The following is a 13,489-nucleotide window of genomic DNA, read 5'->3' on the forward strand; positions in this document are numbered from 1 at the left end:
GCTACCACTGCACTAGCGTGGTGGGAAGTGTTAGAATGCGAGATTGCAAGTGTGTTAGAATATGGCCATGGGAACGAGGGGGGGAGGCGAGAAGAGGCGAGGTGGGCGGACCGAGTGGAAGAGGGCCGGGGCGCGGCGCAGAAGAGGAAGCACGGAAATGGATTGGCGGCGGGGAGAGGAGGAGTGACAGCAGAGACAAGCGGCGGAGAGACACGCGATAGAGACAAGGCTAAGAGGACTAGAGGAGCAGCTAGGAGGGAAGCGACGGAGGCACAGAGAGACTGGAGAGACAGAGAGAGACAGGCGACACGAGGGAAAGCGAGGTGAAAGCAGAGCCGTGAACGGGATGGTGTGGTATCTTTTTTAGCGGACGCCTTGGCGCACCTTCTGGTTCTTTTGCTCGTAGCGGAGCGACGACGCCAGCGACGTACGCGGTTGCGCCGTCGTCCCGGCGCCTCCTCCCACCCTTCCCCAGCGCCACGGCGAGGGCCGGAGGACAATGTGGACAAGAGTCGAGAGCGCGCGAGAGGGGGGGAAGATGGAACAAGAATGTCTAGGACCTGGAACCTGGAACCTGGGCACCCTGGGACGGGAAACACGCCGTCGTGTGGCCCCCCGCCCGCCCATCCATCCGGGCATGGAAAGCCCGTAGCGAGCTGAGGCTGGTTGGGGGGGGAGAGCTGAAGGAAAGGCTGAAGCCAAAGCTGGAAGCGGACGGGACGGAAAATGAGGGATAACGAGGGGAAGTGGAATGAGATAAGAAACGAGTGAAAATGGTATCAATGACAATAATACACAGCGAGACAGACAGAGAGACAGCCAGACAGCCAGAGATGGATGGCTTCGCCCTTCGGGCCCCTCGGCGCCACACAGTTCCCAAGATTGGGTGAGATTGGGCCAGATTGGGTGGCTTGCCCACAGTGCGTGCATGTGCAATTCTTTGGCTGCTGTGGCGGACTCGACTCCTCCTCTCGTGCCGGCGAAGGGTGGAGAAGGCGGAAAATGAGGCTTGGCAGGCGAGAATGCGCGGCAATCCGTATGCAGTGTTGTGTGTTGTGTGTGTTATGTGTGTGTATCTGGTAATTAAGGTGCCCTGGATGAGGGTTTGGAACAGAAAATGAGCGTCGGGACAGACAAAGCGTTGGCCACCTCGGGCGGACGGGCGGGTGGGCAAGCGCGCGCTGTTCCTGGTCCTCCCGGCACGGCACCAGCACCAGCACCAGGTGCCACCAGCAGTACCCAGCCAGTAGTGTAGGCAAGCAACCTGGAACCCGGCCAGGACAAGGACCAGAGCCAGAACGAGAGTCCGTCCCAGCACCAGCCAGTACCTACATGCCAGATCCAGATCCAGCACCAGAACCAGAACCACCAACACACTGAAGGGAAAAGAAGTGGAACGGGCCCCCGGGACTCTACCTAAACAGCAGATAGAGTAGATACATGCTACATAACACTACACTAACTACGTACATGGCGCGGTAGACTGGTACTGGTGCTGGCAGCGGTGCCCACTAGCACGCTGCACTAGCGCATCATGTCTAAGGGTTTGCGCCCATGTACCGTCCCATACGAAATTGCACGCGGCGGTACGTACTCGTCGCCGTGCTGCCATGTGGACCTCACGCTCCACGGTACAGCCTTGGGCCTTGGACCTTGGGGGGGGCCTGGGGGCGGACGGGCAGCGGACGGGCAGGGAAGGGCAAAAAAAAGGGACACACTGGACGGGGTGGTCTGGGCTTCTGTGCTTTCTGGGCTCATATCAGGCGTAGTTTCCTGATAATCGTACGATGGCCCCCCCCCGTTTCCCTTCCCTCTCTCGATTCTTGCTTTCCCTTCCCAACTCCTCCTCCCGCCCAATTCCCTGCCCTCGAAGAGACACTCGCGCACTGCTCACTGCAATCCAATCCAAGACGAACGAATTACCTCAGTCGCCCTCTCGCTCACTTGCATATCGCAGTGCCGACCGACAAAACCAAACCCCTCCCGGACTCTGCAAAGCGCGCCCTCCAACCAAAGCAAACCAAACCCAAACCAAACCCACCCACCCCTAGTACCGTACCGTACCGCACCGCACCGCCAGCCGGGCCGGCGTCATACGACTCGAACTCGATCCTCCACTTGTTTTCCATCTGGGCCTGCGTCCCCGTCTGACACCACTCCTACCATCCCCATCTGTCCATCGCCTTCTGCCGACAGTCGTACGACCAGAATTTTACCTCCCGCTGCGACCACGCCGCTGCCCGCCCGTCAATTCTCTGCTCTTCCCGATCTGGCCCCTGGCCCTCGCGACAATCGAACCCGCGATCCGCAGCCGTTGCTGTCCACTCACGTCTCGCCTCGCCCTCTTGTCTCGCCCTCTCTCGCTCGAGCTACTCTCGCCCAGAGTCGGGACCTGCCTGGCGGCCCCCATTCCCAGTTCCCCCTCCAGGGCCGTGCCGGCCTTCGATGAATTGAGCATCAGGCCATAGTTGCATATTGACCGCTCTGCAACATGGCCGACCAGGATCCCAACACCTTATTTGGCCTCGACGAGTCTAACCTCGGCGTCGCCCCGTCCTTCCTCGACGACTCGGACCCCCAGAACCCCAAGCCCGACCCCAACGGATCCAACATCGTCGCCGACAACCAATCCTACTACGACGCGACCAACTGGTCCTTTCAGGACACACCCCCGTACGATTCCTACACAATCGCTGCCACCACCGCTGCCGCCGCCGCCACTCCTCTTTTCCAGACTGCCGCCCCGTGGGATCTCTCCCCGAACCACCACCAACAACAGCAGCAGCAGCAGCAGCAGCGACAACATCAGCCGCAGCAACACCTTCAGCAGCAGCAGCAGCAGCAGCACGGCCTCGATCAGTCTGCCCTCGCACAGGCCGGCTTCTATGCCAATCCCGCCCCCTCCAACCGACAAGCCCATCGAGGAGGCCAGAACCATACCCTCCCCCAAGAGACGCTGAGTCTCCTGACTCCCGCCCAGCAGGAAAAGCTCAGGAACATCGCCATGCCAGCCCACCTCCAGTACCAATCCCCCAAGAGCGAGCCGAGCCCCGGATCTGCCACGAGCGACCACAAGGCAGCAGGACTGTCGTCTCCCGACGCCCACGATCTGTCCAGCAAGGCCAGCAGGAAGCGCAAGTCCTCGGCCGACGTCGACGACGACGACGATGAGGACGACGAGAACCAGCCCGTCAAGAAGACGGCCCACAACATGATTGAGAAGAGGTATCGGACCAACCTGAACGACAAGATCGCCGCGCTCCGAGACAGTGTGCCCAGTCTGAGGATCATGACCAAGAGCGCCAGGGGCGAGGACACCACCGAGGACCGCGAGGAGCTGCACGGGTTGACCCCCGCTCACAAGTTGAACAAGGCCACGGTAAGTCGGTCACGGCGTGACCCGGGCGTGGTGGCGGAGGAAGGCGCACTGTAACTGATGACATTGGCAGGTCCTGAGCAAGGCGACCGAGTACATCCGCCACCTCGAAAAGAGGAACAACCGGCTCTGCGACGAGAACAACACCATGCAGGCGAGGATCGCCGCGTTCGAGAAGCTCTTCATGGCCGGCGCCATGAACGGCGCCATGAGCCCGCTCCAGCAACCCCCGACGCCGATGCAGTACCCGCAAGACCAGTACATCAACACGCCGATCGGCACGCCACGCGGCGAGGCCCAGGGCATGATTCCCGTGCCCGACGACATGAAGCGCATCATTTCGGCCCAGATGGCCGCCGGCCAGCCGTACCCCGTGCCGCAGCAGGGGTACCGCGGGAACCCCGCCCTCCTGCGACAGCAGCAAATCCAACAGCAGCAGCAGCAGCAGATGCAGCAGCAGGGGCGCTGGGGCAACACCGGCCCCTACTTTGGCAAGCTGATGGTCGGCTCGCTGGCCGGCCTGATGATCATCGAAGCCGTGCGGGAGAACGAGCAGAGCAACGAGTCGCCCGACGGCCGTGGCCTCTTCGCCCTGCCGGTCCAGCTCATCAGCTACCTCGGATCGACCTCGCACGTCCACCTCGCCGGCTACTACTTCTCGCCCGCCCAAATCATCTCGCACCTGAAATTCCTGCTCTTCCTCGGCACCTTCCTGTGGGTCTTTGTGCCCTCGTTGTTCGTGCCGTCCGAGAAGAAGCCCAAGAAGGCCCAGCACCTCCGGGAGTCGCTGCAGGCCGCGGGCTCCGTCGCGTCCCCGATCCACGTGCGTCGCCAGGCCTGGCTGACGGCCATCCAGACCGTCTGGGTCCCGCAGCACAACTTCATCCTCGAGGCCGCCGCCTTGATCATGAAGACGATGAAGCTGAGCATGCGCAACGCCATCGGCGTGCACGGCTACCAGATGCTCACCGGCCTCACCGAGGAGCAGGAGGCCGCCCGCGTCAAGGCATGGTCCATCGCCCTGGACGCCCAGCTGGCGGGGGGCGACGTCGAGATCAACAAGAGCCGCCTGACACTCACCCTCTTGGCATCCGGCACCCTCCCCGACACGCCCTCCCGGCTGATGCTCAAGGCCCTCCACGTTCGCGTGCTCCTCTGGGACCTCGGCAGCAAGGGCCTCCACAACACCATCGCCAAGAAGCTCGCCCGCTCCCTGTGGAACGAGGCGAGGCAACTGAACCGTGTCCGGTCGCAGCTCCGCCGCAACTCGGAGCAGGTCGACGACGACCTCCCCGAGCACCTGGCGGCCTTGATCGAGCGGGAGTGCGACGACGTCCTCGACAACAGCGTCATCCAGCGGGCCTACAACCTGGCGTGGAACCTGCCGACAACCGAGGGCGTCACCGAGCAGAACGACGGGATGGATTCGGTCGTCGACGACCAGGCAGTGCGGTCCCCCCTCGACGCCGTCGCGGCCTGGTGGACCAGCCAGACGATCCAACGCGCCCTGATCACCAGCCTCGAGGCCAGCAAGGACGACGGCGACGCCCCTCGGGTCGTGTCGACGTGCCTGGACACGGCGCTCAAGACGGCGCCCATCGGCTCCGGCGTGCAGGCGCGTGCTCTGGTGGCCCGCGCCGTCCTCGTCGATGAGAAGCGGGGCGCCAACATCGCCACGGCTCTCCAGAACATCCAACCGGCCGGCGAGCAGAAGCCCCTCGGCCAGATTGCCGCCATCGTCGACTCGTCGGCCACGGTCCAGCCCCCGGACGTGCAGATGGCGCTCAAGTGCGCCATGGCCATTGCCCACCTGCAGCGCATCAAGGCGACGGACGCCCCGCCGCAGGAGGGCCTGCGCCTCGTCGAGAAGGTCGCCCGGCCCAGCGCGACGGCCAACATGTCGCTCCTCGGCTGCACCGCCCTCTTCAAGCTCATGGAGGAGCTGTTCGCCCGGCAATCGTCGACGGAGTGCTTCAACACGCCTCTCGAGCGCCTCGCCGGCAGCCTCCGCATCTGGATCGGCAGCGCGCCCGGCGAAAAGTGCGGTCTCGAGCAGGACGTCCGCCACAAGATGGTGGACCGCTGCCTCGGCATCACCAAGAGCGTCGTCGGCATGGAGACGGACACGGGCTACGGCAGCATGAGCGATTGCGAGGAGGACGGGTGCTGACGCGGCGGCGTGTTTTGTTCATGTTTCGGAGGCGGCATCTCTCCCCTTACTACATACTAGATGCACTTACTTTTTTTTTTTTTTCTTCTTCTCTTTTGTATTTTCTACGGACAGGGGTATTGGGGTTAAGGCGTCACCCGAGAGGAGGACAATGTGTCTTGAATTGGGCGTTTTTTGTGTGCTGGCGGGGGGACAGTAACGTGACGACGGCTGGAAAAGGTTGGGACCAGCGGATTTTGCATCAGCAGAGACGGGACGTCGCTTCGGGCTGACATTGATCTCCATGAGGACTGTCATGGTATGGAACGGAGGCGAGGCACGGTACGGCCTGGGGATATACACGTGTCGGCTTCAAAAGTTGCGATGGAATTTCTCTATAATATGTCAAGCCGCGGGCTGGGCCACTATGTAGAATCAATATTGACGATGTGTCGTTGCGTACGTACGTTTGCTGGGTGTGTCATGGAGGTGTGCGGTGAGGTCGGTGAGATGAGATGGGCGAGGTGAGTGAGATGAGGTGAGTGAGGTAAGTGAGGTGAGGGGTGCCAGACAGTGGCTAGGAGAAGAAGGGTAAGGTAGGAAAGCCCGACGAGAGGGGGACGAGGATTGGTGTCGCTCTCCCGTCCCGGCTTGGGGGCGTTGGGTGTATGTTTTTTTCTTGTATCCCTTCTCCATCCGTCCATGTAGTCTTTTTTTTCTGATCACTTATCCGATCTCGTTATCTCCATTTTCTATCAACCCCCCCCCCCCCCCTCCCCGGCCCCGTCTCTCCGATAATCTGCTTTCTCACGTGTATTTTGATAGGGGTTTCTTTCCAGACGACGACGAAGAAAGGCCGAAAAGAAGAAGGAAGTACGAGAGATTATGCCGGGGCCTTGTTTTTTTTATCTTTCTATTTTCTATTTGTCCCGTTCCTGTTCGACCACCCACCCCCGGTTGGCAGACACGCAGCCTGGAGCTTTGCCCCCTTCCAGCAGGTTGCGGCCGCGCGAGGGGGGGTTGCAGCGAGCTGGATTAAGCTGGGCATCCCACCCTCCCCCTCGGCCTGCTTGCTACCTCGTCATCGCGGCGGTGATGGAGGGCGAGGGAGGGGGAGGGGGAGGGGGTTTATTTGGTAGTTATCTTTTTTTGTCCTTTGTATCATTTTTTTTGTTTTCGAGAAAACGACCAATTTTTTTGGCGAGGGGATATGCTTTAAAGCAGTTTTTTTTCTTTTTCAGTTGATGGAAGGGATTCGGGGACATGACGGGGGAAGGTTTGGTTTGGCATTGCATGGTGGTATTTTATTTTATTTTATTTTATTTTCCAATTTGTTCTTCATTTTGTTTTTCGTTCCATGTTTTTCAAGCACGGGGTTCGTGTTAGGGACGAACACGGCACTTTCGGTAAGTAAGCCTTTTTTCCTTTATTTTGTTGACGGCACTGACCAGCCGGTGTGATAGTGGAATGAGGAGTAAGACGGACAGAAAGAGGACGAGTATCTACCTATCTGGTGACCCCGGGCCCGAGGATGAAGAGAGATGGGATTTTAACACGCTGCGCAGAGCAGGAAAGGCAAGGCAAGTGCAGTGCAATGCAGCACAGGCAGGCGCAGGCCCACCTGTTCTCCACCTTTCAAAGGTGCATGGGGCCCCACCCGCCAAAGATAAACAACGGTGGCTATCGGATCCGAGCCCAACGTCGGCCCCTGCCATGCCCTGTCCGCCCCGGCACATGACGGCCAGAATAGGAACCTTGACAGGGCCCTCGGCCAGGTTATCGGACTCGGTTCGCAGCAAAACGGGGGAGTGGGCGCGCGCATGAGCATGCTGGTACGGGACTCGACTCGAATTGCCGCCCGAGATGCGCGCTGTCTGTTATCTGTGCCGCACGAACGCACGCACGCACGCTGCCAGAGAGACGCATACTTGTAAGTCGTTGCGATACGACGCGACTGGGGGTGACAGCGGCCGGCGAAACCAATACTTGGTATTTGCTAGCAGGTATTTTGCAAGCCGTCGTCGGCACAGCGATCAAGAACCACAAGCACAAGCGTGCGGTATGGGGGCTGGGAGAGAAGGGAGGGGAGGGGAGGAGAATGAGAACGACTTCAAAACTCTCCGGCCATTCAAAAACGAGGGAGCGGGTGTCTTGTCTTTGGGAGAGGGTTCGGGGAAGAGGGGCCGGGCAGAGAGGAAGGGGAGGGTGTCTTTCTTATTTTTTTTCTTCTTAGTGTCATTTTCTTTTTGGCCGCGAGCTGAAGCCTCTTTTCGACCAAGACATATCTGCGAACGCTCTCCACCCCCCCTTCTCCTTCTCCCTCTCCTCCTCCGGCGGTGACACACCAGTTCGCAATGTTTTGTCTCTTCTTGGCCGATACCAAATCGGAGCCCGCCCGGCAACACCAGCAGACAGGACGCCCTCCCTCCATCCTCGTGTCTCTCAGTCTCTCAGGACCTTGTCTTGCCCAATGGCGGCGGCAAGTGACCCCAATTACAACTCCCCGCATCCCCAATGGCCACCACCACAATCTCGAACCCCCAATCAGATCCCGACATCACCGGACGCCATGTGACGCAAGATTGCAATCTGGCCAAGGGCAGGACGCCCATCTCCGTCCTTCGTCCTCCCCCCGCCAGGCAAGAGCTGGCTGCGCGTGTGTGTCCCGCTGCCAGCGCAGATGAGAGTTGACCGCTCACCCTGCCATGCTCTTTTCTCTCTTTCCTGATGGAGCATCGCATCGGCACCACCACCATCACACCCCCCCCCTCATTCCCTGTCCTCCTGCCTCTCGCAAGGGCCGTCGAGGCTAGCAGAGGACAGCTGCGCGGGCCATCAGGAGACGGGCAAATCATGATGGCAGGCTCGCCGGCATGCTTTCCTCTTCCCGCACGGCCGGCGTCCAGCTGGCCAGGTACCCGTCCTGTTTGTCACTCGAGAGCTCGGGTAGCTCCAGGTAGCTCCAGGACGATGACGAGGGGCCGGCAGGAGGGGCCAGCGGTAGGGGAGGCAGGAGGTGGGAGCACGAGGAGAGGGGAGCTTCTCTCCCACGAGCTCTCCCGCGCGGGCCATAAAGAGCGGGCAGAGGTCGTGTAAGTGTGCGTGCGTGTGCGCGCCTGTCTTGCGACGTTGAGCTTTCCAAAGCCTCTCTCCCCCTCTTCCCCCCTCCAAAAGTCATCGCGCTCGCAGTTCACGATGCCTCGTTACAACCGCTCCGGCTCCGGCCTCGAGCTGCCCCGGCGCGCCTTCTTCGCCGCCTTCGCCCTGGTCTCGTTCGTCATCCTCGCCACCGTCGCCTTCTCCCAGCGGGGGGGCACGCGGGGCCCCGCGCTGGCCTTCCAGCGCGCCGACGAAAACGACAACGCCGCCTGGATGCCGCGCCCGAAGCCCAAGACGCGCGCGGCGCCCACCGGCGACAAGTACCTCATCGGCGCGGGCAAGGGCGACGTCACGGGCCCCGTCGTCGAGGTCGGCTTCGCCGGCTACGCGGACCTGTCGCAGGTCGGCACGGGCCTGCGCCAGCGCATCTACAGCCGCGCCTTCATCGTCGGCGACGTCGCCAAGCCCGCCGACCGCTTCGTCTACATCGTGCTCGACACGGCGAGCGGCGACACGGCCGTGCGCAACGGCATCGTCGAGGGCGTGCGCGCCCTCGGCCCCGCCTACGCCGTCTACAACAAGAACAACATCGCCGTCACCGGCACCCACAGCCACGCCGGCCCCGGCGCCTGGTTCAACTACCTCCTCCCGCAGATCACCAGCCTGGGCTTCGACAAGCAGAGCTACCAGGCCATTGTCGACGGCGCCGTGCTGTCCATCAAGCGCGCGCACGAGTCGCTGACCGAGGTTTGTGCTCCCCCTGACCTTCCTCCCTTTTCCCGGTCTGTTGTTTGGTGGGAGTGGTTTGAGGAGAAGTGGTTTCAAGAGCAGTGCTTCGAGGAAATCCGGCTAACGCCCCCCTAGGGCTACCTCGACGTCGGCACCACCGAGGTCACCGACGGCGCCATCAACCGCAGCATCTGGGCGTACCTGGCCAACCCGGCGGCGGAGCGGGCGCGGTACAGCGCCAGCACGGAGACGACGCTCACGCTGCTGCGCCTGCAGCGCGCGTCCGACGGCAAGAACATCGGCGTGCTGACGTGGTACCCGACGCACGGCACGTCCATCCTGCAGAACAGCACGCACGTGGCCGGCGACAACAAGGGCGTGGCGGCCTACCTCCTCGAGCGGGACCTGGCGGCCGACGCCGGCGCCGCCCCGGGCTTCGTCGCCGGCTTCAGCCAGGCCAGCGTCGGCGACACGTCGCCCAACGTGCTCGGCGCCTGGTGCGACGACGGCTCCGGCCAGCAGTGCAGCCTCGAGAACAGCACCTGCGCCGACGGCCGCAGCCAGTCGTGCCACGGCCGGGGGCCGGCCTTCCAGAAGCTGGACCTGGGCATCTCGAGCTGCTACGAGATTGGGCGCCGGCAGTACGTCGGCGCCAAGAGGGTCTTGGTGAGTTTGATTTCTTTTTTTTTTTTTTTTTGGGGGGGGGGGGGGGGGGGGGGGGGGGGAGAGAGGAAGGCAGAGGAGGGTAGGGGTTGGTTTCTTGCCTATTTTGCTTTTGACAAAGGGATGGAAATATTGGTCGAAAGAAAAAGAAGATGCAAGGAACAAAAAGAAGACGCGAAGAAGGAATAGAAGATGCAAAGAAGAAAAAGAAGGTGTAAAGAAGAAAAACCAAGGGGGAGGAAGAGCAAAAGAAAGAACAAAAAAGAAAAGAAAACGGACCCGCCGCTGACGAGACAACTAGACTGCCCTTGATTCCTCCTCGACCCCCATCACCGGCACCAGCGTCAAGTCGTTCCACTTCTACAAGGACATGTCGTACTTCAAGTTCCCCCTCGCCGACGGCACCACGGGCCAGACCTGCCCCGCCGCCCTCGGCTACTCCTTCGCCGCCGGGACCACCGACGGCCCCGGCGCCTTCGACTTCACGCAGTCCGACTCCGGCTCCCCCGACGCCAACCCGCTGTGGGCCGTCGTGTCCGGCCTCCTCCGCACCCCCAGCCCCGAGCAGGCCGCCTGCCAGCAGCCGAAGCCCGTGCTGCTCGACGTCGGCGAGATGAGCACGCCGTACCCCTGGAGTCCCAACATCGTCGACGTGCAGATGCTGCGCGTCGGCCAGCTCGTCATCATCGTCACCCCCGGCGAGGCCACCACCATGAGCGGCCGGCGCTGGAAGGCCGCCGTCAAGGAGGCCGCGCGGGGCATCATCGACGGCGAGCCGCTCGTCGTCCTCGGCGGGCCGGCCAATACCTATGCTGTGAGTCGATGCGTTCTCCGAGCTCCACCCCCGTTTTTTCCTTTTTTCTTTGTCTTTTCTCGCCCTTTCCATCTGTTCTCCTTTTTTTTTTCTTTTTCTTTTCCCTACTGACATCTCCAGCACTACATCACAACCCCCGAGGAGTACGGCATCCAGCGCTACGAGGGCGCGTCGACGCTCTTCGGCCCCAACACCCTCCCCGCCTACATCAACCTCACCGTCTCCAACATAGCCTACCTCGCGCCGTCGGCCACCTCGACGCCGCCCGCGGGGCCCGCGCCCCCGGACAACCGCGGCAACTCGCTCTCCTTCATCACGGGCGTCGTCATGGACGGCGCGCCGGCGGGGCGGTCCTTCGGCCAGGTCCTCTCCCAGCCCGCGGCGTCGTACGCGCGCGGCGCCGTCGTCAACGCCACCTTCCAGGCGGCCAACCCGCGCAACAACCTGCGCCTCGAGGGCACGTACGCGGCCGTCGAGCGGCTCGGCGCCGGCGGCGCGTGGACCCGCGTCCGCAGCGACGCCGACTGGTTCCTCGTGTACACGTGGGCGCGCACCGACTGGCTGCTCGGCCACAGCGAGGTCGTCGTCAGCTGGGAGACGGGCGACGCCGACGGCGCCGCCCCGGGCACGTACCGCCTCAAGTACTACGGCGACGCGAAGCCGCTCATCGGCGCCGTGACGGCGTTCGAGGGGACGTCGAGGAATTTCACCCTGGTCTAGGGGGTCGTGGTTTTAATGATGCTGTTTTGTCTTTTATTTTTGTAAAGGGGTTTTTTTGTATCGCCCCTTTCTCTCTTGGTTTATTGTTTGGGCTTGTCTACTTTGAAGCGTCGGAGAGCATGTATCTACCGTTCTTGCCGACTATTTTACATACAGCATGCAGGATGGTTTACGACCGTCTGCTAACATATTCATATCTAAAACCCGGTTTCTAGGCTTGTTGAGAAGTTTATAGGCTCGGTGACACTTAAGTGAATTCTGCATTACTGCTGAAGGGTGTAGTCAACCGGCATAAACTAATACGAGAAGATGGTGGTGTGGAATCCATAGGTTTATCCGTGTTCTTTTTTGTACGGGTTATTGTTGGCCACTGGGACTAACGCACATTTTCTTTTCTCGCGGCTACAAGTAAGGAAGGCTGCAGCGGCGAGACTATGGGCAAGGTAATCATATTTTTCAAGCGACTTGTTGGTTCGACTGCATATTCAAATCATCCTCCGCTTCCACGAGCCGCCGGTCTCCCAGCCTGCTGGCCCGCAAATGGATGATGGTAGTGCGGCTAAGCTCATGTGAACGGGGGCCTGCGTCTGCTGTTGGGAGATCCAGGGGGAGACCTAGCGTTTGGGAAAGGCGCATTTTTGTCACTTTGGGAAGCCAAAGTCGTGGGCCTAGACCGTTGACGTGGGCGGTGTCGAGTAAAGACTGGCTCAAGGATGCAGGATGAGGCTTTCTTCCGGTCTGTTGGATGGGGGAAAGCCGCGCATATGCGGGTAAGCAGATTCAAGGCGTCCAGGCTGCCTTCTGCTGCTCGGGATCAGCCTTTTGGAGCAATTTCCATCTCAGGAGGCATCCTTTATGACTTGGATTTTCTTTCTGGTTGCCACTCGCCTTTTGTCTGTCCCCTGCCAGCTCTGCCGTATTCCACGTTTGCTCCCGACCACATATGACGTTTTACCGAGTGCCTTTCGTAAATACAATCAGCAATAACTCATTTGTAACACCATTTTCGCAATGCAGCGATTTACACCAGGAGATGACTTTTTGGCACCAGTAACCCTGTCGAGACTGCAGACCGACACCAGCGCCGGGCTTAGAGAGTTCCCCGTAAAGCCTAGTCGACGACCTCAGAACAAGAAGTGTCTCATCGGGCTGCAGTCAGACACAATCGCGATAAGCTATACGATATCCAGAGATAAGACGGCTGGCGATGAACTATATCAGGCTTCCCTGTTCGCGGAGTTCGGCCGTAAACGCCTTGGTCTGGACCCAGCGAAGGATCGAAACACACTTGCGAGCAACGGTACTGTCCAGGAGTCAATCTTGGAATACTGCCTAAAAGTTATCGGTGAGAAGCACTCAGATATGCCGCCCTCGACCTCAGAACCTAGCACAAAAGACTTGAACCCCATCAAACCTTGGAAAAGAAAGACCGAAACGACATTTACCCGTGCGTGGGGTTGTCCTCAACGTTTCGCGACTCGCATAAATCTTCAGAGGCATTACTGGTCCAAAGGACATATGCGGGAGTTAACGGAATCATATAGGTGCCGCTGCGGTTTCTTGACACACCGAAAAGATTATTATATGCGACACTTGCGCAAAAAATCGAGAACTCGGTCCTGTAAAAATTTGGCGCCCCTAGATTCAGTGCATCTGCCAGCTAGAAACAACCGCGACCGATGCCCAAGCCCGCACAAGGCGCATCAACATATTCAAAGAAGGAAGCGGAGTTTCCGAGAGTTCCAAAACCTCTTGGGGTCCCAGGTTGCAAGCGCCTCACGAGAAAGGATAACGTCCATCTCAAAATCAAACGATCAAACAAAACCCAGTCTTTTGTGGAGTTAAGGAACATTAAGTCAAGGACGAAGCGGGGAGGTTACGCAGTCTGGACCGTTTCTTGAATCTTTATGCTCAATTTCGTTTGTTTTGTTTGCATGCG

At 60.2% G+C, this 13,489-nt stretch overlaps 2 protein-coding genes across 2 annotated transcripts; both read left to right on the forward strand.

The window, feature by feature from the left end:
- Positions 1–2,491: 2,491 nt before the first annotated feature.
- On the forward strand, positions 2,492–5,546 carry EsH8_II_001455 (basic helix-loop-helix domain-containing protein; the record flags this gene model as incomplete). Its single annotated transcript, XM_083264753.1, has 2 exons — positions 2,492–3,379; positions 3,450–5,546. The coding sequence occupies 2 exons, from the start codon at positions 2,492–2,494 to the stop codon at positions 5,544–5,546; spliced, it is 2,985 nt and encodes a 994-aa protein (XP_083122075.1).
- A 3,174-nt stretch (positions 5,547–8,720) lies between these two features.
- EsH8_II_001456 (Neutral/alkaline nonlysosomal ceramidase) lies at positions 8,721–11,550 on the forward strand (the record flags this gene model as incomplete). The annotated part of the gene is made up of 4 exons (XM_083264754.1): positions 8,721–9,371; positions 9,489–10,019; positions 10,318–10,830; positions 10,951–11,550. 4 exons carry the CDS (start codon positions 8,721–8,723, stop codon positions 11,548–11,550), a joined length of 2,295 nt encoding a protein of 764 aa, XP_083122076.1.
- Between the last annotated feature and the right edge of the window lie 1,939 nt (positions 11,551–13,489).

Source organism: Colletotrichum jinshuiense, chromosome 2 (assembly GCF_051148585.1).
Source record: "Colletotrichum jinshuiense chromosome 2, complete sequence".
NCBI classification, from domain to species: domain Eukaryota; kingdom Fungi; phylum Ascomycota; class Sordariomycetes; order Glomerellales; family Glomerellaceae; genus Colletotrichum; species Colletotrichum jinshuiense.